This window comes from Pimephales promelas, chromosome 1 (assembly GCF_988280905.1).
Source record: "Pimephales promelas chromosome 1, fPimPro1.hap1.1, whole genome shotgun sequence".
Classification (NCBI taxonomy): Eukaryota; Metazoa; Chordata; class Actinopteri; order Cypriniformes; family Leuciscidae; genus Pimephales; species Pimephales promelas.
The window spans coordinates 4,567,118-4,592,878 of record NC_142769.1 but is presented as its reverse complement, the minus strand read 5'-3'; the positions used below and the strand labels follow the sequence as shown (position 1 = coordinate 4,592,878).

Sequence of the window (25,761 nt, the reverse complement as noted above, 5' to 3'; positions counted from 1 at the left end):
TCCCGTCCCTTCAGATCAGTTGGACGTGGTAACAAGAGGTAAAAACGATATAAATACTGTTCGTTTTCTCACACAAACCGCTCATTTCGTGTCTTAGGCCATCAGTTTGTACTTACATTTACGAGTCATTAAATCATGTTTAATTTGGACTTCTCTGTGCATGCTCTGTGAGGTGGTGTCCATAGACCTCCATTATATGACTGACAGACAAGAACGGTTTGACCTAAAAATATCAAAATTGAAACTACTGTGGAGACAAAGACATCTTGGATGCCCTTGAGGTAAGATAAAACATACTAAAAAAATAATTTCAAAGTGAACTATCCCTTTAATGTATGGCATGAGGTTTAATGTTTAAGGCTTTAATGTTTTTTAACTATGTCCAAAAGTACCAATTTTTTAATATTCATAAAGCATTAAGAAAGCATAGAAATATGGTAGAAAGGAATGATTATGATATGCCAAAATATAAAAAAAAAAATCCCCATAATGTAAAATTGACACTTGTGTTTGTTTTTGCAGAGCAACACAGCTTACATTTGATATGTTTTCTGTTCTTTGTTGGTTGGTGCAATGACCAAAAAGAAAATGAAAAAAAAACCAAGGGACAATGTTTGTAAAATATATCATCTGATGTCCTCAATCTTACACTAATAACTACAATACTTCATGACACTCATCACAACCGTTAAAAGAGATCCTCTCTTTTTCTGAGCAACGGCAGGCTTCAACAAACATGTGGTTTTGAGGGTAACGTCTTGACTTAACCCAAATCTGTAATTTTGTAATTATTAAGCTCTCATTGTTAATTATTGAATATTATTTTAATGATTAAATATTAAATATTTGATGCAAAATAGGAGAGACAACGGTATCAATCGTGATGACCTACTTAATCAATCACTTGTGATGTTCCCCAAGGCTCCGTGCTGGGACCAATATTGTTTCCTTGTACACTTCCACTCAACTGTGATTCAAGAATATGTAACGAACACGTACATTTTTTTATTGCTATGCATGAAAGTGTACTTTCTTTAGCTAAATACAGACACAAAATTGGTTAGACTTGCTCTGAGTTTCAAGGTTACAGTAAAACTTATAGATTTATACCGGCAAGTCAGGAAGATTTGCATACACTAGTCAACATTTGAAGTGGATCAACACCTTTTATTAAAGTTTACATGAATTTGGAACAATACCCGTTCTTGACAACTTTAATGAACCACTTCAAATGTATTTTATCTTGGATTTTAGTCTTGGATTTACCAAAATTTAAGTAGATTTTTTCAATGTATTTTGGATTGTTTTATTGTATATTTTCTATAGAAACTGTAGAATTGGTTTATACATATAATTTTTATATGTATTTTATGTTTTTTTGTACCTATCATTATTAAGTGTTGTGAACCACTTTTTGATTTTGATATTTACGATAAAGTATTATTATTAAGTTCTTAATCCGATTCTGAGTAGCGAATTATTGAAATTATGATTCAATCTGTTAAAAAAGGGGGTTGGCTATATATAGCAAACATCCCTTGAGTTTTCAATAATATAATAGACAATTGTTTTGGTTCTTTCAGTTTGGTTCCTTTCTACCGCATGTGTCATGACATAGCCATTCCTATTCCACATTTAGAAAACTTCTCTCATGGTTACCTAATGTGTCCCATGAGAGTATGACAAGGTTATACACCTCCCATAGATCACTTAAACTTCAGGTGGACCTTGCTTGCACCATGATGTTTGGCACCAAACTTTTGTCTTATTTCCTCAGTCTGACCTAATCTGACTACCGAATCCCATAATAATAAATCAATAAATGATGGTGTTGTGTTAAAAAAAAAAAAAGACATGAGAAATGAGTTATAGATGTTCTCCTTATTAAGTTAGGAAATCAATTCCATATAATAAATGAGTAGCTGGGTAAAAATATTAGCAATATAATCAAAAATATCATCCTCGCCAAATATGGTTATACATTTTTTCAGTAGACAGGTTGCGTTTGCCGTTTCACAACAGTGCCACTAAAGCATCAGATTCAGTGAACTGAAGTGTAAGAAAAGTTTGGCCAATTAGAATAAATAATATGTATCCATATTGAATCTTTTTTGTTCTTTCTATGCATTATTCCACTGAAAAATCAAAAATCAAATACATTAAAATTGATATCTAAAAATATATACCAAAAAAAAAAAAAAAAAAAAACCAAACATTTAAGATCTACCTTATGTGTAATATTTAAGAATAATAATCACAAATTAATTTTAAGAGTGTGTGAAACTGTTTTGAGTCTCATATTTACTTGGCACCCTGGCTGACCGTCATAGCCGTACATGGCACTGGTTCTACAGCACTGTGATCACAGGGGTCTCGACCAAGGTGTTGAAAACAGAACTAGTGGGGGGTGTTGGTAGTCATGTGTCGTCATGTGCATGCCAGTCTCCATCAAAGCATGGATGACATCACCATCAATAATGCAGATAGCTCATCAATGACCAACGGGAGGGGGCTTGTGCATATAAAAAGAGGAAGAGTAGCCAAATCCGACACCGAACAACACATGGACCCTCTCAGCACAGCAGCTACCAAATACAAAAGCAGCCAAATAAAAGACAACAAGACTTGGTAAGTTTAGATGCCGTTGCCTCACTAACATTGACACTTCTTTCACAGTCTCTTAACTATATCTCACCCTACAGGTATCACTATGTCACCCATACGTTCTTTGGAGAAACCCGTGCTCATCATTGTGCTGTGGGGTCTTTGCAGTTTGCTGTATCTGGAGGGAGCACCGATCAGGTAATGTGGAATATGCGACAAATTGGTCCGAGATGTTGTTTGTGGTTTTTCAAATCTGACCATATCTCCATCTGCAACAGCAAGAGGTCAATCAGTGAAGTTCAGCTCATGCACAACGTTCGGGAGCACAAGGAGATGTTAGAAAGACAGGACTGGCTTCAGCTGAAGCTCAACAACATCCTCATTCCCTCATTAAATGACTCCCAAAAGGAGCAAAAGGGGAAAAACAACGGCCCATCCATCAGACGTTTAAGAAAGGGGGAAGGTCCGACCTGGATCAGGAACTGATGTTTTTTTTAAAGCTAATGAACTCCAAATAATGAAAAGTGTTTTCTCGGTAACCTCAGTGCAGGAGGAGGAGGACACAGTAAGTGTCAATTAAAGTATACTGCTGTACTTGGAGAAAGAAAGTGCACTGCTTTACTTATGTCTTTTATTTATTTATTTATTTATTTTCGAATAGTACTTTTATTTATTTGTAAATATTTGTTGTTATTTAGATATTAAAGCATATGTTCAGACCTTGTGTAGGACATACAAAGGACAATGTCTTAACCTTGTAGGCCTCAAGTCACTTGTTTCGTTTCTGTGTCACTATTTAAATGTTGTTGTTTTTTCTTAAAGAAAGATTTGTACTTGTTTTAGACATCCAGCAATTGCACTAAAATGTGGACCAACTGGATCTGTTTATCTGTACACTACATTATACAAAACAAGCTAAGACAATTTGTGTCTTTCTTTCTTTCTTTCTTTCTTTCTTTCTTTCTTTCTTTCTTTCTTTCTTTCTTTCTTTCTTTCTTTCTTTCTTTCTTTCTTTCTTTCTTTCTTTCTTTCTTTCTTTCTTATTGTTAGCAACTTGTAATTTAATAAATAAAAAATATATATTTTTAAAAAACGCATTGACCACGTCACGCAGTTCTCGCGATACTTTAGTGAAGTCGCGTTTCCTGTCAGCAGTTGGTGGAGATCAAATTCGCATTTTCAGGAAAAGCTGGTGGTCCTCTTCAAATTTTGATGGTTCTTCTTCTCAATTTACCTCACGGGAAAACTCCAGTATTCAATTATTTTACAAACTATGCTCACGATACTGTAAAAAGGTAAGACTTGTGTATATTTTTAATATAAACGGCTATTGTTTTGTTGGCTAGCCTCGGTGGCTAGCTAGTAGTTCTGTGACGTCCGCTGAGGTTTTGGGTGTAAAAATGATCTTGCTGCTTTACAACAAACCACACATATAATCACACATTTATTTATAACGTTACACCCCTGTTTAATTAACGAGTGAAGCGTGTCAGATAGCGTTTTTTTGCTTTTGTTTTTCTTGTCATGCATCAGTTCTCTGGCAGGATGACACACCATCCGCGAGACTTCGATCAGTGATTGATTAGTTGGATGGATGTCAGTTCGATCGCTTTTGTTGACTTCTTAAAAAAACATTTTAAATAAGATTCTGAAACATGATTATGTACTCTTTGTTGTTCTATAAAAAATATTTTGAATCCTGAATTGCATTCACACAAATAAGCTAACTCTTAACAATAAAGGTTTCATTTGTTAGCATTAATGTATCATGAACAATCCATGAGCAATACATTTAATAAAGAGTTTGGTAATACTGCTGTTCTTTGTTTGTTCATGTTAGTTCACAGTGCAATAAATAATGTTAACACAACTTTTAACTAACATTAACAAAGAGGTGCAGTTCATTATTAGGCCTAGTTCATGTAATGAAACCTTGTTGGAAAGTGTTGCCAAAACAATTTATAATGATTCTTTTTAACACTAGTCAATAGTCATTTTATTATGTGTGTAAAAAAGAAACTAGTTGGTGTTGTTACTAAAACTTTACTGTAAAAGGTATAAAACATAGCTTTAAAACATATATGTTGCCTTTTATATCAGGATTTTAAAATGGTAAAGCAAGTTAATTGAATAAGTTTGACTAGCAATTTTATATTTTTAAAGTTTTAAATTACTAACCTTCCACAGTAGATATAGATAATATAATCATATCCAATTCCCTTTTCACTAAATTGTCTATCATAATGGCAAATGAAGAGAATAGCTATATATTCAATTATGAACGTTCAAAAATAAATCCTGTCACGTCATAGTTGTAACATCACGTCCTGAATAGTTAAAAATGACAGTAATGTAGCCTTAATATATAAATGCTTAAATTTTGGCCTTAAGTGTCCAAAATCTATTTGCATGGCCAAACATTTCTGATAGCAAAGGAATGTAACATAAAGGATTGATGTGATGGGCAGTTAATTGGTCGCTAATTAATGACCTTATCTCACGTCATAGGGAAAGACACAGGTCTGCCTGTGTTTGTGAGGACACGGCCAGAATCACATGAGTTCAGTAAAGTGTGTGTAGATTACTCACACACACACCGCACAGGATGATATGAAGCAATTCTCTTCCTTGTAAGTTTTTACTAAATCAACTGGTTTATCTACTTGTGTGAGTCACTTAACCTACATGTTTGCGGTTTTGGCTTTAACTCAGACTTTTGCTGGCTGTTTGAGTCATAATTTTGTGCATTAACAATATTTATATTTACTGCACTGACTCTTTATCTAGAAAAGAATATTTAGCTTATGGTACTTTGGTACATTATGTAGGAATGAGAAACTGGCCACGGGTTTATCAGAAGTCATCAGATATGTTAATTGGTCAGTGCAAGGCGTTGTGTGGTCTCTCTTTCTCTCTGAATTTGTTTTATTTTAAGGGAATGGTTTAAATGGACAAATATCTCTGGAATTTCCTGAAAAGCCAGAAGTGCTGTTCACTGAGGGAGTGGTTCTGCAGGCAAATGTCTGATTCATGTCCTGTTTTAAATTGCCCCTTTTGTGCTATTTTAAAAAGCTCATAATTTAGTTTTTGAGTCTCCTGTAACACCACATTTTCATTCTTAAACGACGCGTCGGATTTATCACTATCTCTAAATCCCGCCTTTCCATTAGCCTTCTCTGCTCTGATTGGCCAGGTGGCACATCCTTGTCTTGACTAAAGCTCCCACAGCCTTACTCAGTCCTGATTGTACACACTGTAAAGAACATACCATATTTTACCATACCAATCCGAGCTCGAGTACGATGATGAAACATTGGAAGAACTAGTATTCAACCCGAACCTCCATCGCAAGCATGACTGGAGGTGTGATTCTAATTTTTATTTATTATAAATGTTATATCACTGTCTTCGATAAAGTTTTGTCTGTCCATTTATGGTGTTTTTTTTTTATTTTGGGGGTATTTTTGAATTTATTTACTTCAAAAAGTACCATATTTTCTATGTAAATTATGCTTATTTTTATGTTTTATTTATTTATTTTTAACTACATTAAAATATCATTTCAATAAGTTCTTCGAGCTAAAACCTAAAGATGAATTGACTTATTTTTTAATTTAATTTTTTTTAATTTTTTAATTGCTGTCTTATTTTGGCTTATTATAGAATGCTCTAAATTACAGTTTTTCCCATTCATTTCTATGGGTGCCCATTTTTGACCCAAATATAAGATTAAGGAGGTTTTTTTTCACCCACTTAAAACTGTAGAATTGAGTCAAAAAAAAATGTGCGTGTTCAGGAGGAAAACTTAGGAAAAGTAGCCAAGTCTTGTACCGCTCAGATCAAGGGAAGTATTTTTTAAAAATAAATCGCAACTATTTTGCCCACATTTGTCCAGAATACGGTTTTAGGGTTAACAAGTGTGTTCATCAACTATCTGATGTGTAGCCTATATTTCTAATTTATAACCGGTTTACAAAACACAAAACTAGGTATTTTCAACACCCAGCAGAAAATATATTCATCAACAATTATTCATACTTGCAGGTTGTGATTCTGAGGAGCAAGCTGGTCCAAATAAACTGCAAATGTCTAGTGAATTAAAGAGACAAGACTCGTTTTGGCTGTTCAGAGTCGATTCTTTCTTTTTTTTGGAAACAATAACTTTATTTATCATGCACTTAATTTTCGACTTTACATCTTTTTTGAACGTTTACATTAGGGATGCACTGATATGACAATTTTGGCCGATACCGATAACCGATAATTCTCATATTTAAAAGCCGATAACAGATATATTGGCCGATAAATCTAAATCCACATTTTTCTAAAATTTGAGAGCCTGATTATAAAAAGTCTCCTCATTAAAACCCAAGACACACACACAATTATAATGTTCTTATTTTAATGTTTTGTAGCCGATACGACAGACTTGCGCTGCACATTTTGCACTTTAACTGGATTTTCCTTTTTTAAAGTGATTTCAATCGTATTTCAAGCAATTTAAAAGCATCATGTTGAACAGTGCACATCTAAAGTGCCTCATCTGAAGGATAAAATACATTATTTATTGGCTTTTAGATATCGGCTAAATGTTCTTGTTGGGGCGATAACGACAACATTAAAAATGATGATATATCGGCCGATACCGATAATGTGGCCGATATATCGTGCATCCCTAGTTTACATTCACAAACGGCTATATAACACACTGCATGAAAGGGAATATTCTGAAAAAAAACATAATGGGGCACTCTGATAGTCATTTAACCTATCTAATACTTTTTGGGTTTACATATTTTGGCATATAATTTGACTTTCAAACATGACTTTGAGTGTATCTAGATGGTAATAGAATGGTATTTTGATCTACCACGGTACTGTTGAATACTTTAGCATGGGACAAGTCCAAAAAAAAACATGGTAGTACAACAGTGTGGCTTTGTTCACTTATATTCTACAGGTGTGTATGCACTACACACACAAGAAGTCTGTTCTGTGGCATGACAAACACCAGGGCCTGTTTCTCTTGTACACTCATGACATCCAGCTGAATTTACCCCAGGCACTTCCTGATCAACTGGAACAGAAGCTGTTCGAACACACACCCTGTGTCACTCCTGAGCGATCGGTGTTATCTGCTGCCCTAGTCACTGTTGTTTATTTGGATATTAGTACTTGCAGACTTTTCATATGCTACATTTCAGCCTGAGCATCTGACATGAACAAGTATCATGTAAATGCGGTGTTGTGAATGACATTATATTGAAGGCTGTTTTGGGAATGTCAAAAATACTAAAATATTATATATATATTAGGGCTGTGCAAAAGTTAATTGTGATTAATCGCAACCAAAATAAAAGTCTGTTTTACATAATATATTTGTGTGTGCTGTATATAATTATTTTGTATATATAAATACCTATGCATGCATGTATATATTTAAGAATTATTTGCGCTTAAATTCTGTATATATATATAAATACATAATCTATATTATATAAATATAAATATTTTATATAGGAATAACACATTTTCTTAAACATATACATGCATGTGTGTGTATTTATATATACAAAATAATTATATACAGCACACACAAATATACTATGTAAACACAGACTTTTATTTTGGATGCGATTAATCGCAATTAACTTTTGCACAGCCCTAATATATATATATATATATATATATATATATATATATATATATAATTTTAGTATTTTAATTTACTAAACCTTGGTGTGTTTTTGTCTTAAGTTTTTTTTTTTTTTACCTTCAAATGGTCTGTGTTTCCTGTTTACACTTCTGGGCTTCGGGTCTATACGACCCCAACAATTGATTGAGTAATTGTAAAAAAAATATACATTTTTAATCATACAAATAATATATCATTTTTTTGTTTATTTCTCATCTATTCATTAATGCTGTATTTTTAGAGATATAAAGTACTTTTGTATCCATCCATATATCACACAATTCCTCAACTACACCATTAGCTTGCATATGATACATTGCATTTATGCTCTAGTACTAGGCTGAAGGCTGTGTAAAAATTTTCAGATTTATGCCGGATTTTTTTTTTTTTTTTGACACATGAAGAAAATATATTTAGTTTTTTTTTCACATTTCCCATTCATTTCAATGTGGGGTCATATTGACCTGGAAGACCAGAAGTGTAAACTTTTTTTTTTTTTTTTTTTTTTTTTTTTACATACCTTCAGAACAACCGAATCAAGCCCAGTTTTTTTTTGTGTGTGTAGATAAATAATGGATGAAAAGTCACAAAATCTTATTCAAAATCTTAATTTTATTAAGTAAAATTCGATTGGGGTCGTATAGACCCCATGACCCGATTGAGGGCTACAAGTGTCTGTCTATATAGTTTTTTTTAAAATTGATTTCAATGTCAGGTTTAGTCATTTTAGTACATCAATAAAAGTAAATGAAAATGTGAAATGTTTTATTTTTTTAGTTTCAGTAAAATTTATTTTATTTTTAAATTATGATTTTAGTTAACTATAATAATAACTAGACTCTGCCTTGCCATGCAGAGATGTGAACAATTGTGCCATTAGCTCTCTATGGTGACGTGGGACCGATTTCACCTTCAATTACACTGGGAGTGTGTTCCTCTCGAGAGTCGCTGGGTCTTGTATTCAGAGGTATGTCTCTCTTTTTTTCTCTTCCTGCAGTGGCCTGATGTGTTAGTCTGGACTTGAGACTGTCCAGGTGAAAATGAACACGTATGGTGCCAGCGGAGGCTGTGACCGCTCCAGAGATCGAAGGCGCTCCAGTGACCGCTCTCGGGACTCTTCGCACGAGCGTGCAGAAGGCCAGCTCACACCCTGCATTCGCAACGTGACCTCACCCACACGGCAACACAACAGCGGTGAGAAAACCCTCTTTGTCGTTTAGGTCAGATTCGGCTGCTCATGTAAGTCCCGTGGTTTGTCATCATGTTGTGTGTCACGTGGACAGATCGCGAGGGCGGCTCATCTCGACCCAGCAGCCCGAGGCCTCAGAGGATCTCTCCCAGCAGCAGCAGCAGTGGGGTGGCCAGCAGCCGGAACAGTAGCTTGTCCAGTTCAGAGGGCACCTACAAGAGCATGGGTGAAATGGTCTTCGTCTATGAGAACCTCAAAGATGGAGCCCGCAGCGTCCGCACGTCAGAGAAGGTCACGCTCATTGTGGACAACACTCGCTTCGTGGTGGACCCATCGATTTTCACAGCGCAGCCCAACACCATGCTGGGCAGGTTAGGAGCAGACCGCTCATCTGATAAAGGGTTAACGATCACCTCATAATTTTGATTGTTTCTACTTCACACCTTTGTCATTTAAAACTTGGGTCCCACTTTATATTAATTAGCTTTAAGTACCATGCACTTAACATTGAAATGAATAATTTGATACAGTGGACTTATTGTGTACATACATGTTTTTACATTGTACTTATATTTAAAAAAAGACCAGCATGTAATTACAGCTGTAATTAATTTATGTACTTACATCTGTAACTACACAGCTGACCCTTCCCTTACACTTAAACCTACCCATACCACCACACCAATCCCTAACCTTACCCGTATCACACCTCAATAGCAGCAAAAGTGATTAACAATACAACATGAGCACAATAAGTGCATTGTACTTATTTTTAAATGTAAGTACATAGAACTTAAAGCCACTTAATATAAAGTGGGACCAAAACTTGTATGAAAAAGTTGAACGTATTTGTGACCACATTGCATTTGCTATGGAAATGCTAATCTGACTTGAGGTGTCCAAGAAAAAACACACATTTTTAACATCAAACTTTTACAACTTTTTTTAAGACCTGCACAAATAAAATGGATACAGCATGTCCCTACTGAACAAACCATACAATCATGCATCTCAGATTCATTACTCAATTAAACAGTCACACGTTTAACTGCACAACGTACAAAAAGACGTTTTATTCAGTTCAGCTCAAAAGTTAGTTCAGCTACATAACCCATGCAGAATATACAAGATGTTCATAATTGGCAAAATGAGGGATCATAAAAATGTAACTTTTTTTTAACAGTACCGTACTGAGATGTTTACACTAGACAAATAAACTTCATTTACACACATTCGTTTTTATACTGTGTTGATGGTCAATGACTGTTTTAGTTGTTCAAGTTGTTCTCTTGTTTGTCCTGAGCAGTTAAACTGGCCATCGTTCTTCAGAAAAATCTCTCGGATCCCAATCTTTCTTTGATTTTTCTAGCATCTTCTGTTAGAAGACCTCTTAAAATGACAATGAACATTTTTGTGACATTTTTAAGACTTTAAATTTCCGTGATTAGATCAGTCTAGTCCTATCTTAATAGCAGGTCTCAGCAGGGACTATTTTCCACAATCTCTGGGCTGTTTTGTCCTCCATAGAAGGAAAGCAAATGGACTTACTTTTAATAACTCTCTGTGCTACACGCACACACAAAAAAAGAAAAAAATGAGGGCGATGAGTTGAACGAACCCTTTAACTCTGTCTATTTTTGATCAGTTTTTTTTCCATTCTTGTTTCTAAAACGCATGTCTGTTTTTTTGTTTGTTTTTTCTTGCAGAATGTTTGGATCTGGACGGGAACACAATTTCACCCGGCCCAACGACAAAGGAGAGTATGAGGTGGCAGAGGGCATCAGCTCCACTGTGTTCAGGGCGATTCTGGTGGGTTTTTTGTCACTAAATGTCTCGTCTCTCTCGTCTTAGGTAATGATACACAGGGCAATGTTGCTTGTCAACAGGCAACCAGATGAGACACAGGGCCCACGAACGATCTAAAGTCTCCAGATAGAAATGGATTCCCAATTTTCAATGGTAAAGTGCCCATAGATTGCCCAGCAACATTGCTCTAAAAGTTGCCCTGTGTATCATCACCTTAACTACTGTCTCTCTGCGCACATTAAAGCGTCTCACACTCCGGATGCTGCAAGCAGACAGCATGTGGATTGCATGTACAGAACGATTCATTTTTTAGGGCTTTCAAAATTTAAAGAGCTAATTTTGCAATTCTTATTTATTTATTTTTTCATTTTAATGTCTTAAAAATATTTAACGCAATTAACGCAGCACACGTTTTTTACTGGCATCCTTTGGCTTGCATTGCATATGATCGTGCTAGTGCTTTTAAACCATTCAAGCGTGATAAGACACGGAAGAGAGCTTGTGTGTGTGTGTGTGTGTATGAAGAGTTCAGATGCAAAAGCCTCTAAATGTCATTTGAAATTTTCTTCTTTAATGATGATTTTTATCAAACTTGTATATTTAAGTTCAGTAATTTCTCTTAAATAACAATTAATAGGTAATTATCATTGCCATTTAAGTGAAATCATTGAACTTAAATATACTAGCTTGATAAATGATCATTCTAGAAGAAAATTTCAAATGGCACTTAGAGGCTTTTGCATTTGAACTCTTCATATATTGGCGCAATGTCTGTAAAGTGGCTCCAGAAGCACGTATTGAGTTCTTTTACGCTTGAACAGACTTAAATGAGTTAAGTCTTGAATAACTGTAAAGAGTTGAGAACATCGACTTTGTGTCAGATTCGCAACCTGATAAATCTGCTGTAGTCCGTCAGTAATGGGAATTAAATAAATTAAGTTGTTTTATCTATCATTTTTATTAAAGATTAAAAATGATGTCTCTCAATCATACTGTAATGTTGAATGTTTATGACTTTTTTCATCCCAAGAAATTGAGAAAGATGCATTAGCAGCAGTCTTGGTATTAGTACTTAGTAAAGAGATGCCATTTAGCAAATATTATAAAAAAAAAAAAATACAGTCTTCATGATGTTTCTACATTTCAGTGTGAAATTATATAATATAAAAATATAATTATTATTTTAATGCTTGGTGAATTTAATTTCAGAAAAATGTGTGAATTAGTTACTTTTTTATAGATTGACTGCACTATTCATTTTATTTATGATACCTGTGCGTTTCCCTACCTATGGTGTGAAGCTTTGTGTCTGATGAGTGACCCACTTAACAGACTCTTAACAAACAAATTCTAGGCTCTGGTTTTTAAATATAAATATTTCATTTATAAGTTCTAATATGACGACTTTCATCACGTGGCTTTATTACACCTCGTCACTTTATGCATTAAAACGCTTGTCTCTACAAAACGGATATGAATCCGATCTTCCTTTCCCACGTCAATGAAAGCAACAGATATGAGCTTCATCAGCTAATTTCAATATCAAAGATAACAATGGGCTCTATGCACAGCGGTCTTTCCGGTGAAGGTGTAAGGATGCTCGATAACTTCCGCCAATGCAATACCGAGAATTTATATTGAATTTTATACTCCATGGTTATACTAAAGAAACGTTAGTCACAAAAACAGATAAAACAGACACCCCTCGTTGTGTTTATGCTTCTTTTTAAAATTATATTAAATAAACATAACTATATATAAAATTACATCTAAATGTATGTACGTTTCGTTTCAAAGACGGGAGGACAGTAAATTTTGAAGACTCTGCCATAATCCCGTTTTCCTCCGCTTTAATCTCCACAACCGGAAATGGACGAGCATCCTTGCGTCAAATGCGGAATTTATGCGTGCATAGCCCATAGGAGAGAGAGCAGCATCAACACTGGTAAGATCATTTAGTCTCTCTACTTTTAATGTAGATGATTGTGTGTTGAGCGCTTGCTGAAGATACTCAGCCACTCATCTGCGGCACGTGTTGCGTTATCGCTGTTATATCCGGCTATAACATGCTCTCATGTCATTTGTTTATTTTTTTGTACATTTTGGGAGGAGTAAAATGTACCAATGGTTTCAACAACCAGATGCATTTACACTTTTCCAGTGTCGTTTGGAATGCATCTCAAATCACCTCCTGAAGTGGCTTGATTGATCGGATTTAAGTCGTTCTCGAAAGCGTTTACGCCTGGTCTTTTCATGATACTCCATATGAAGAAACCAGCTGTAAACAGGCCTAAAGAACTCCCTAATTGTGTTTATATGGCAGAACAACACTTGTTAATTGGAAGACGCAGTGATTTGTATTCGTAAACGAATATTGTCTGTGGTTTGGTCACTGTGGGCTGCTTCGTCTCTGGGAACATCTCGTAATGAGCTTCCAGCAATAGCTTTTAAATAATGCTGTTAAGTGCAGCATTAGCCTGTCATCAGCTTTGCTGTAATGATCTTTGGCCACAGTGTCTGTTATGTGTCTCAGGGCAGTGTTCATTGTGCTGCTGTACCTCAGAGGAATCAATAAACTCTGATGAGTGCATTCAAACAATGTCACTGACTAGCAATCCGGAGAGAGGATGTGTTGAGCATGAGAGCTTTATTAGAAGCGTTCAATTTGCAGGACCAATCTGAACTGCACTATAATAATCACTAGAGAGGATGTGGACAGCGTCTGGTTTTGAATCACCATCACTTTTGTGAGCTCTTTGGCTGTAACACATCATGGGCACGTGGTCTTCTGTAGATGTGTCTGATATTAAACTTCGGACTGTTTTTTGCGGGTTCTTGAAATCCTTGAAAGTTTGTGAATCTGAATCTTTTTTTTTTTTTTTGAATCTTGAATCCTGAATCTTGTGAATTTTTTTTTTTTTTTTTTTCCTCCAAGGCCCTGGAAAGTTTTTGCGAAAAAAAATAAAACTTTTATTGATTTCATCCTTGAAAGTGCTTGAATTTATTTTGTACATGAATTTTTCTGGAAAAAGTTCCATACTATGCCCTCCGCTCCACTAATGTGTTATTTTGCCAACACTTCGTAGCCTATGTACACTAGCTTGCTTGTTTTACGTTAGTTACGCGCATTTATGCTTTATGTTAAGTGTTTCCGAGTGAGGTACTTTTTGTACGTTGCCATGACGTTCACTCACGCAAAACTAACAATGTATCCTACAAGGTAACACTGTAACATTTGAAATGTGTCCCCACATTAATTCCTTGAATTTAAGGGTATTGGACCTGGAAAGTCCTTGAAAGATCCTTGATTTCGAAGTTAACCTGTGTAATGGACGTAACCAGTAAATAGCTGATATTAAAGTTCCACATCTTTCTGTCTAAATAAATAACAAGTAAAAGCTAAAATGAACCATTTAAAATGCTGCAAGAGAATTTCCAGCATTATAATGTAAAACATCATATTTTTATACACGCATCTCCGCACTATTGACACTTCAGAGTGATGAAACGCATGAATGAGAATATAAACAGCGTCATAAAAAGTTAAAAGAGCAATATAACTTGAACCAATTTGCTACGTCCTCGATCTTAAAGGAGTAGTTCACTTTTAAAAAAACCTATGCTGATGATTTACTCACCCCCATGTCATCCAAGATGTCCATGTCTTTCTTTCTTCAGTCAAAACGAAATTAAGGTTTTTGATGTGGATTTTTCTCCATATAATGGACTTCAATGGGAACCAAACGGTTCAAGGTCCAAAAGACAGTTTCAGTGCAAACTGTTCAAAGGGCTTTAAACAATTTCAGATGATGAATAAGGGTCTTATCAAGCGAAACAAATCTCGAATCAACTCATTTTGTTCGTTGAATGAACCAAATGACACGAAAAAGGATTCGTTCATTTTGATGAACGAGTTCGAACAGGAGAGTCACGAACGCGCATCACAGAACAGAGCAAGGTGACCATATGAACTTATAAAACTTAAACTTTGTTATTTATTTATTAAATGAGTGATCGTTTCGCTTGATAAGACCCTTATTCATCGTCTGGAATCGTTTAAAGCCCTTTGAACAGTTTGCACTGAAACTGTCTTTTGGACCTTGAACTGTTTGGTTCCCATTGAAGTCCATTATATGAAGAAAAATCTTGGAATGTTTTCATCAAAAACCTTAATTTCTTTTTGACTCAAGAAAGAAAGACATGGACATCTTGGATGACATGAGGGTGAGTAAATTATCAGTAAAAGTTTTTTTTTTTTTTTTTAAGTGAACTACTCCTTTAAAAAGTGTTAATCACAATAAGCAGTAAAAAAAAAATTAAAACACGCCGACTGACAGCGTAAGCGTGCAATCGGGAATTGAGTTCTTTCACGTCTTCTTGTGCTTCAAGTTGATTCTGAACTGCTGAAATCACTCGTCAGTCCTATTACAAACATGCATAGGTTTATAACATGTTTGCATAATGCCCAACTACGGCCTTCATTGGCTATTTAACAACGTCTACTTTGACTCGCCCTCAAACTCCACTCATGTTGTCGAGAAGACGCTGTTTTCTGCGCTGCGAAGGCAAATCCACTTCAAAAGAATGAGGTTTGAAAGTTGAAAATTAGATATGGTAATGGACGTTTTTTTTTTCCCAACACAAGCTGTAAGCAGTAGACCAATCACAACGGACTGGGCCATCTGATCAATCAGAGTAGGATCTCAGAAAGGAGTTTAGCTAGACTGAATGAATTCTTGATCGTTTCAGACGCTGTGAGAAAAAAGGTGATGCTGCAATGTATATCATGAGAAAATGACAGTGTTTTTAACTTTTGGATGCATATAAACCTGTTGTAAGAAACAAAATGAAGAGCAGCTTCTGTAATGGCATCCTTTGTGTTTTCTGTTCTTTCTCTAACTGGCAGGATTACTATAAATCTGGGATAATCCGCTGTCCTGATGGAATCTCCATTCCCGAGCTAAGGGAAGCGTGCGACTATCTGTGCATCTCCTTTGACTACAGTACTATCAAGTGTCGAGACCTGAGTGAGTCATTCGTCAGTGGCAGTACTGGGATCTGACAACTGTGATGTTTTACCCGTGTTCTCAGCCTCATGGCTGGCAGATTTCCCTGCTTTTGAACAGGTGCTTGTTTATTGACCCAGTTTGTCTTGTCAGGTGCCCTGATGCACGAGCTGTCCAATGACGGCGCTCGGAGGCAGTTTGAGTTCTATCTGGAGGAGATGGTGCTCCCTCTGATGGTGGCAAGCGCTCAGAGCGGAGAGAGGGAGTGTCACATCGTAGTGCTCACAGACGATGATGTGGTGGACTGGGACGAGGAATACCCGCCTCAGATGGGAGAGGAGTATTCACAAAGTAATCACACACACACCTTTCTGGATTATCTTCAAAACATTTCTTTAGTGTTTTTTTTTATTGATGCACCCAACTTTTTTTTTTTGTTTTTTTTTACTGAAATCAATATTACAACTTATTTAGCTGAAATAAAATTCCAGTTAATGCATTTTTTATGTAAACTTATATATATATAGTTGAGTTTTTACTCCAGGTCATGTATAAAATGTTAACATTTAGGCCCTGTCCCATTTCTCCCCCCTTAAAATTTCCACTTGGTTTTGAGTGCCCTCGGTAGTAAGTGTGGGGGTGAAGATCTTTCGCTATGAAATGGGACGCCACTATATGCAAATTAGCGTAGTGAACGTGCATGTCAACCAGTAGTAGCCTACAGCTATTTTCATTCAGTCATTTTGCCATATTTTTGTTTGTATTTGATCATTTACATGCATAATTTACCTCATTTTTATCATTCTTGGAAGCCAAAATCAAAATTGAAAATAAAATTAGATTAACTCCCCAGATCAGATGTATATTTGATGGGCAGACTCTCTCGAAGCACTCGGCAGATGTCATGAGCATCGTCAGATCAGCTTTGTGAAATATTTTGAAACATTAGTGTTCAAAACTCTACAGTCCATTAGATGTGCTTTAAACTAATATATTCGAACATATTTTGAAAGTTTAACATGCTTATTTGCGAAAATATTCTTAGTTCCTTTCCAGCGGTGTCCATCTTGGCCGGCTCACTGAGTTCGCAAGGTATCCTGGGTAATTTCATCTCCCACATCGTTTTAAGCCTGCATCGGACCTCACTATGTTTTGAGGGTTAATTTTAAGGGAAGAATATCACTCCCCCTTGCTCCCTAAAGTTTTGGGACACCCTACACGAGCATGCACAAAAACGAGAGTTACGGCAAAAATCTAGGGGAAGGGGAGGTATTGGGACAGGCCCTTAAACTAAGACTGTAAATTATTCATTAAATAAAGACATCACTAACAGGTTAAGTAAAAAATTATTTTGGTGCATCACTGGTGTTTTTATCTGTGACGACAACAAATACTTATTTTTTCTTTTTTACAGTTATATACAGTACAAAGCTGTATCGTTTCTTCAAGTACATTGAAAACCGTGATGTAGCCAAATCAGTTTTAAAAGATCGAGGACTTAAGAAAATCAGGCTGGGCATTGAAGGTAAGAATTCACTTTTTTTTTTTTTTTAACAATATTATACCTATTTAGTCAAACATGCAATCTTATTTTAATAATTTAAAGGGAAAGTTCACCCCGAAATTAATGTTCACTGCAGTAGCAGAGGATTCAATATGGCAACAGGTGTCAGGTTTGACTATTAAACCTCAGAACCAATGATGTTCATTGTCTTCCAATCTGACATTGTCATTATATGAGCAGAACGGCTGGTGGCTGATATTGCATTATTAAATTAATGCATGCATTCTACAACTAAATTATAGCCAATGAGATGCACAAATTAGCTTATTTTACACATTTACTCAAAACCTACTACACATTTTAAAACAAATTATTTACCATCCCGTGATAAAGCGGAGTCAGTACAATTAGGTCAAGCCGTAATGAGCTGATACGTCAGTGTCCACTTCTAGTCAAAAGGGGCCGTATTTGATTTGTACGTTACAGTGAAGGCCAAGGTTCTACGTGAGGGAGAGTATGATGATGACAACATTTTTGTTTTTGGTTAACTTGTCCATAATGGTTATGTTTACCCCTAAAACCGTATTCTGGACAAATGCGGGCAAAATACTTTTGATTTCTTTTTTAAAAAAATACTTCCCTTGATCTGAGCGGTACAAGACTTGGCTACTTTTCCTAAGTTTGCCTCCTGAACACACACATTTTTTTTGGCTCAATTCTACAATGTTAAGTGGGTGAAAAAAAAAATGGTCAAAAATGGGCACCCATAGAAATGAATGGGAAAAACTGTAATTTAGAGCATTCTAAAATAAGCCAAAAATAAGACGGCAAAGTCGCTTAATTTTTAGGTTTTAGCTCTAAGAACTTATTGGAATGATATTTTAATGTAGTTAAAAAAAATTTAAAAAAATAAAACATAAAAACAAGCATAACTTACACAGAAAATATGGTACTTTTTGATGTAAATAAATTCAAAAATACCCCCAAAATAAAAAAAACACCATAAATGGATAGACAAAACTTTATCGAAGACAGTGATGTAACATTTGAGTCCTCTGTGGCCACATTTGTCCACAATTACAGGATTAAGGGCTATAAAGTGAACATATCAAAAGACACAACTTTTGAATATCCAATCTGTAGGTTATCCAACATACAAAGAGAAGGTGAAGAAGCGTCCCGGTGGTCGACCTGAAGTCATCTACAATTACGTCCAAAGACCCTTCATCCGCATGTCCTGGGAGAAGGAGGAAGGCAAGAGTCGACACGTGGACTTCCAGTGCGTGAAGAGCAAGTCCATCACGAACCTGGCAGCGGCGGCGGCGGACATTCCCCAGGACCAGCTTGTGGTGATGCACCCCGGACCACAGGTGGATGAACTGGACATTCTTCCCAACCACCCTCCCCCCGGTCACCACCACAGCAACGAGCCCGACCCCGACGCCCCGTCGCCTGCCGTCTGAGAGCAGACGTCCTCCACCGCATGCTCAGCATGAACCAGAGACACTATAACCAGATTGCCTTCTGCACCTCCTCCACAGCCTTAGAGCCTCAACTGTCTAGTTACTGTATTTAAAAAGAGGAAAAAAAATACTCCATGGACTTGGGATGCTGGCATGGTCAGTGCTCTCCCGTTTTGTCTTCGCTGTTCTGTTTTCTTTTTCTTTTCTTTTTTTACTTGACCAAAGGAAATTTATTTTTGTTTGTTTGAAATGAAATTAGCAACCTCACTTATTTTGTAATTTGACCTTGATTCTAATTATCGTTGTTTTACATTTGACTTCTATTATTAGTGCAACGAGTTCAATTATTATTAATATTATGACGTTCCTTTCACTTGATGCCACTTTTTCTTTTGGAAAGCTCTCCTCGGGAGGTCCATTTGCCTGGTGAATGAATGCAGTGTTTTTCTCAGCTGGACATTAATTTATCTACTCAAGATCTGTCTGTTCAAGCGCTTGAAAATCATTGTATTAATAAAGATATATAATGTTAATGTGCTCTGTTTGATGTCAAAGACAGTATAGATGAAGAGTGTTGGCTAGAGCCATTTTATTACCTGCACTAAACTTCACAGTCAGGTTTGGGAATGCGTAGAATTCAGATAAAAACGAGTTTTTCTGTAAACACAGAGAACGCAATTTCTAATTCAAAGAAAAATATTTGGTGCTTTTTTTTTTTTTTTTTTTTTATCTGAATGGTGTACTCACAAGAAATGAAGATTGTACTCAAATAGTTTTCCATAAAAATAATATAATATATAAAGAGAAAAATACTTTTTATTTAAAAAAAATGTCACTGCCTTTTTGTTAATTTAAATCGTATACCTTCAGATAAAATAAATCATACATGTTAGAATACATACTATGTTACATATTGGTTTTTTTTATAAGTAAATATGCAGAAACACAAAAATAACTGAAATCATCTCTTAGCCAAACAAGACGTGCTCCATTCTGTCCATTAAAACAATATCCTTGCACTGATGATGATGGTGTTGTAGGATGAGCAATCTAACACCATCACTTGTCCTCAATGCAAGTGAAATAGTAACAAGATTTGACACATTGGAATATACAGCTGTGGAGTGGGATTGTGGACCAATGAGATTTTGCTACCTGAGGCATTGAGACATCAAGAAAAAACAAACTGTCCAGACGTGTTGATGGTCAAAGTCATGGCTGGTCATCACGTGAATGGGATGGGGTTACTGTATGTTGCAGGATACAGTGTGGTACAGATGATTGGTGAACTCTCACAGTGGCCAGGGTAAGTCACTGAAGTCCACTGGACCCCCGAGGCCCGCGTCCGCCTCCAGCAGGCTCATGATGATCGCCATGGCAGCCTCATCACTACTGGGACTGCTGGAACCGGGCTCGTCCAGGATGTCACCCATACCAATGTGTGAATGATCACCTGACAAATCAATGATCAAGTAAGTCTGGTGCCTTACAGTCATTTTTGACCGAAAAAGTGTACATTTGAGAACTTTTTTCTTCATCGGAATGGTATGAAACTTGGTAAACTGATTAAATGGTCCTGAAAAAAAAAATAGTCACACTTGTACTCTTCACGGTCAAAAATGACCACATAGGAATTGAATCTGAGACTGAATCTTAGTAAAGACGATTTTTTTTAAGACCTCAGGCTCAAATTTTGAACATTTGTTTAGATTTGTTTAGATTTATGGCTTTGATTTTCAGTTTTAGAGTAAAACATGTTTTTGAAAATATTTATTTCATTTGGAAATTGAATGTAGTTTTTTTTCATTACAATAAACGTAAAATTCTGTTTTTCACATCTTTGAAAAGAAATCAAACTTAAGTCTGTGATCTAAAGCATTCAAGATTTACGACAGTTTAAGTTGGAAATTTATGCTCAAAAAGTGAATAAATGGATTATAAATAGAGCGAAAATATAATTTAGTACCATAAAATCCCCTGAAAATAGAAAATATTAAATAAAAAAACATTATCAAGCTAAAATAGAGTACATTCATTTCATTGAAAAAAATTAAATAAAATTTGGTAATTTTTAACCGACACACGAAGAGTACCAGAAGGTTAAAACTTACTTAAAACAGAGCTGTTAGAGAAAGGATATCCTATGCTGTCCTGGCCTGACATCATCCCAGCAGAAGGAAGGTCTGGAGTTCCAGCATTTGAAAACTGAGAAGTTAGGAAAACATTTAATCAGGAGATGCATTAACATTGCATTAACGTTCTGTGCCTCTTAAAATGGATAGTTCACTTTGAAATACATTTTTGGTCTGTTTCATCTTACCTCAAGAGCATCCAAGATGTAGGTGTCTTTGTTTCCACAGTATTTTCAATAATGATATTTTTAGGTCAAACCGTTCTTGTCTGTCAGTCATATAATGGAGGTCTATGGTCACCACCTCAAAGAGCATGCACAGAGAAGTCCAAATTAAACATGATTTAATGACTCGTTAATGTAAGTACACATTGATGGCCTAAGACACGAAACGAGCGGTTTGTGTGAGAAAACGAACAGTATTTATATCGTTTTTAGCTCTTGTAATCACAGCCACGTCCAAGTGATATCTTGCTCGTGTGCGTCACTAATTGTTTACACAGAGATTTTAGAAGTGTTTCCCTTCACTATGAAGATCTAAACATATTTACATATACAGGAAATTGCAATGGAATTTTTTTCACTTCCAGCACTTGCGCAGACCGAAGCGCCCGCGCACTCAGATCACTTGGACGTAGCTGTGGTTACAAGAGGTAAAAACGATATAAATACTGTTCGTTTTCTCACACAAACCGCTCGTTTCGTGTCTTAGGCCATCAATGTGTACATACATTTACGAGTCATTGAATCATGTTTAATTCGGACTTCTCTGTGCATGCTCTTTGAGGTGGTGACCATAGACCTCCATTATATGACTGATAGACAACAGCGGTTTGACCTAAAAATATCAAAATTAAAAGTACTGCGGAAACAAAGACACCTACATCTTGGATGCCCTTGAGGTAAGATAAAACATGCCAAAAATTAATTTCAAAGTGAACTATCCCTTTAAGGGCTGTGCGATATGTCTAATTTTGTATAATAGTCAAAAGTACCGACTTCGGTACCAAGTCTGTACTGAAATTTTAAAAATGTGATGCTTTGTGCACTGTTTGAGTGGAATCATTAACACCTCTGATTGGCCACTGTGTTCACGAACTCATCTGATATGTCTGTGATTGGCTACAATGATCAACGCACGGGAGCGTTTGAAAGGTTTTGGAGGCGTGTAGATAGACGCTTAATAGACGCTTGATTTCAAACAATCCCGTGTGTATCTGTGTAAGCGTTCGCCGAAGAGCATCATTGATGTATATTTACAACATGTTTTTTAAAGCGCTGATCATTGTAGCCAATCACAGACATATTTGATGAGTATGTGAGCATAATAGCCAATCAGAAGTGTTTACGATTACGCGCAAAGTGTCAATTTTTAAAAATTTCAGTATCGACTTTTGACAACACTAATTTGGTCAATATCACACATCCCTGTCGGAGACTGAAGCCCAAACGTCACCTTCCTCCCCGCAGGGGACGATGTGTCAGGAGGGGGTGTGCTGTTGGTGATGTTGAGGGGGCTTGAGCCACAACTAGACGGGGATGAGCCTCTTATCCTGTCAATCATATCAATGAACGATGAAACCAGATGCAATGTCATCAAGAGTGCAGATTATTAGGCGTAAAACTAATCCGCTCACCTTTGGATCTCCATCACTTCCTCTGCGATCATGCGTCCGATCTTTCCTGCCCCGGGTCTCGTTCTTCCAGGGATTCCGGGAACAGACTTCACTGAGCCTGCAGGAGAACGGTTGACAAGACATTGACTGCCGACGTATATCCGTACAAATCAAAGTGCTATGCTACATTCCAGCAGTGTAGTCTTCTTTAGCAAACTGTGGTACTAGCAATCTCTTTCCGTCTTACATATTTATATACACACGCCCTGCCCAATTATATATATATATATATATATATATATATATATATATATATATAATAGTAAAGTTAAAGAGAATATTGATATGATCCACCTTGACACTAAATGTATTGTATATATATATATATATATATAAAGTAGTCAACATTTGAAGTAGATCAAAAAAGTTCAACAAATTTATCCTAAGACAAGATCCACTTAAAATGTTGACTAATATATATATATATATATATATATATATATATATATATATTAGTCAACATTTTAAGTAAATATATATATATATATATATTAGTAATTTAAAATTTAAAAAAAAAATATGATTTTTAAAATATATTATACACTGGTATGTATATATATATATACATAATATCTTTAGTGTCAAGGTGGATGGTATAAATATTCTCTTAAACTTTGTCCTGTTGTGAGATATTGAATTTCGATATCTCAGCTCTGGAAGGGTCTAGAGCCTCCATTTTTGCACTCAGGTCAAAGTCTCGTGGCCCTCTGAGAAACTTAATTTTTCGCCTGAAAACGAAAAAAAACGATAGGGGTAACACTGTCGTTTTTTTTTTTCGTGTTGAAATTTTGAATTTCGATATCTCAGCTCTGGAAGGGTCTAGAGCCTCCATTTTAGCACTCAGGTGAAAGTCTAACAGCCCTCTATCATAATCCAGAGTTTTGAGAAGATTGGAGAAACTTAATTTTTCGCCAGAAAACGGAAAAAAACAAAAGGGGTAACACTGTCGTTTTTTTTTTCGGGTCGAAATTTTAATTTTGATATCTAAACTCTGGAAGGGTCTAGAGCCTCCATTTTTGCACTCAGGTCAAAGTCTCACAGCCCTCTATCAGAATCCAGAGTTTTGAGAAGATTGGAGAAACTTAATTTTTCACCCGAAAACGAAAAAAAACGAAAGGGGTAACACTGTCGTTTTTTTTTTCGGGTCCAAATTTTGAATTTTGATATCTCAGCTCTGGAAGGGTCTAGATCCTCCATTTTTGCACTCAGGTCAAAGTCTAGTGGCCCTCTATCATAATCCAGAGTTTTGAGAAGATTGGAGAAACTTAATTTTTCACCCGAAAACAAAAAAAAAAAACGAAAGGGGTAACACTGTCGTTTTTTTTTTCGGGTCCAAATTTTGAATGTTGATATCTCAGCTCTGGAAGGGTCTAGATCCTCCATTTTTGCACTCAGGTCAAAGTCTCGTGGCCCTCTATCATAATTCAGAGTTTTGAGAAGATTGGAGAAACTTAATTTTTCGCCCAAAAACGAAAAAAAACGAAAGGGGTAACACTGTCGTTTTTTTTTTTCGGGTCGAAATTTTGAATTGTGATATCTCAGCTCAGGAAGGGTCTAGAGCCTCCATTTTTGCACTAAGGTCAAAGTCTCGTGGCCCTCTATCATAATCCAGAGTTTTGAGAAGATTGGAGAAACTTAATTTTTCACCCGAAAACGGAAAAAAACGAAAGGGGTAACACTGTCGTTTTTTTTTTTTCGGGTCGAAATTTTGAATTTTGATATCTCAGCTCTGGAAGGATCTAGAGCCTCCATTTTTGCACTCAGGTCAAAGTCTCACAGCCCTCTATCATAATCCAGAGTTTTGAGAAGATTGGAGAAACTTAATTTTTAGCCCGAAAACGAAAAAAAACGAAAGGGGTAACACTGTCGTTTTTTTTGGGGGGGGCCAAATTTTGAATTTCGATATCTCAGCTCTGGAAGGGTCTAGAGCCTCCATTTTTGCACTCGGGTCAAAGTCTCGTGGCCCTCTATCAGAATCCAGAGTTTTGAGAAGATTGGAGAAACTTAATTTTTCACCCGAAAATGAAAAAAAACGAAAGGGGTAACACTGTCGTTTTTTTTGGCTGGCCAAATTTTGAATTTCGATATCTCAGCTCTGGAAGGGTCTAGAGCCTCCATTTTTGCACTCGGGTCAAAGTCTCGTGGCCCTCTATCAGAATCCAGAGTTTTGAGAAGATTGGAGAAACTTATTTTTTCACCCGAAAACGAAAAAAAACGAAAGGGGTAACACTGTCGTTTTTTTTTCGGGTCCAAATTTTGAATTTTGATATCTCAGCTCTGGAAGGGTCTAGATCCTCCATTTTTGCACTCAGGTCAAAGTCTCACAGCCCTCTATCATAATCCAGAGTTTTGAGAAGATTGGAGAAACTTAATTTTTCGCCCGAAAAAGAAAAAAAAACGAAAGGGGTAACACTGTCGTTTTTTTTTTCGGGTCGAAATTTTGAATTTCGATATCTCAGCTCTGGAAGGGTCTAGAGCCTCCATTTTAGCACTCAGGTGAAAGTCTCACAGCCCTCTATCATAATCCAGAGTTTTGAGAAGATTGGAGAAACTTAATTTTTCGCCCGAAAACGGAAAAAAAACAAAAGGGGTAACACTGTCGTTTTTTTTTTTCGGGTCGAAATTTTAATTTTGATATCTCAGCTCTGGAAGGGTCTAGAGCCTCCATTTTTGCACTCAGATCAAAG

The 25,761-nt window shown here is 36.1% G+C and overlaps 3 protein-coding genes across 7 annotated transcripts in view; 2 read left to right on the top strand and 1 right to left on the bottom strand.

Annotated features, from left to right (window-relative positions):
- Positions 1–2,508: 2,508 nt before the first annotated feature.
- Positions 2,509–3,215, top strand: pth1b (parathyroid hormone 1b). The gene is made up of 2 exons (XM_089128467.1): positions 2,509–2,802; positions 2,883–3,215. Exons 1-2 carry the CDS (start codon positions 2,711–2,713, stop codon positions 3,088–3,090), a joined length of 300 nt encoding a protein of 99 aa, XP_088984593.1. The 5' UTR covers positions 2,509–2,710; the 3' UTR covers positions 3,091–3,215.
- A 523-nt stretch (positions 3,216–3,738) lies between these two features.
- Positions 3,739–19,800, top strand: btbd10b (BTB domain containing 10b). 3 transcript variants are annotated; one of them, XM_039690856.2, is made up of 8 exons: positions 3,739–3,899; positions 9,297–9,493; positions 9,583–9,859; positions 11,195–11,297; positions 16,201–16,321; positions 16,454–16,651; positions 17,715–17,825; positions 18,948–19,800. In XM_039690856.2, exons 2-8 carry the CDS (start codon positions 9,340–9,342, stop codon positions 19,265–19,267), a joined length of 1,284 nt encoding a protein of 427 aa, XP_039546790.1. In that variant the 5' UTR covers positions 3,739–3,899; positions 9,297–9,339; the 3' UTR covers positions 19,268–19,800. The 3 variants fall into 3 exon arrangements, with proteins under 3 accessions (XP_039546790.1, XP_039546789.1, XP_088974974.1); XM_039690855.2 differs by having other exon boundaries at positions 9,583–9,889; XM_089118848.1 differs by lacking the exon at positions 3,739–3,899 and adding an exon at positions 5,809–5,967 and having other exon boundaries at positions 9,583–9,889.
- A 265-nt stretch (positions 19,801–20,065) lies between these two features.
- The window catches only part of bmal1b (basic helix-loop-helix ARNT like 1b), an 84,705-nt gene continuing 79,009 nt past the window's right edge, over positions 20,066–25,761 (bottom strand). For all 3 annotated transcript variants that reach the window (XM_089118698.1, XM_039690851.2, XM_039690853.2), the window contains 4 exons: positions 23,036–23,132; positions 22,855–22,951; positions 21,379–21,472; positions 20,066–20,720 (listed from right to left, as the gene is read on the bottom strand). In XM_089118698.1, coding sequence (XP_088974824.1) covers positions 20,560–20,720; positions 21,379–21,472; positions 22,855–22,951; positions 23,036–23,132 — 449 coding nt within the window. In that variant the 3' untranslated portion in view covers positions 20,066–20,559. The remainder of the gene's footprint in view (positions 20,721–21,378; positions 21,473–22,854; positions 22,952–23,035; positions 23,133–25,761) is intronic.

What these genes read in the sequence shown, in the direction of transcription:
- pth1b (XM_089128467.1), top strand. Translation starts at nt 2,711, where the DNA reads ATGTCACCCATACGTTCTTTGGAGAAACCCGTGCTCATCATTGTGCTG. An exon ending in CTGGAGGGAGCACCGATCAG is followed by an intron (nt 2,803 to 2,882) that starts GTAATGTGGAAT and finishes CATCTGCAACAG; the next exon opens with CAAGAGGTCAATCAGTGAAG.
- btbd10b (XM_039690855.2), top strand. Translation starts at nt 9,340, where the DNA reads ATGAACACGTATGGTGCCAGCGGAGGCTGTGACCGCTCCAGAGATCGA. An exon ending in GACCGCTCATCTGATAAAGG is followed by an intron (nt 9,890 to 11,194) that starts GTTAACGATCAC and finishes TTTTTCTTGCAG; the next exon opens with AATGTTTGGATCTGGACGGG. An exon ending in GGGAGAGGAGTATTCACAAA is followed by an intron (nt 16,652 to 17,714) that starts GTAATCACACAC and finishes TCTTTTTTACAG; the next exon opens with TTATATACAGTACAAAGCTG.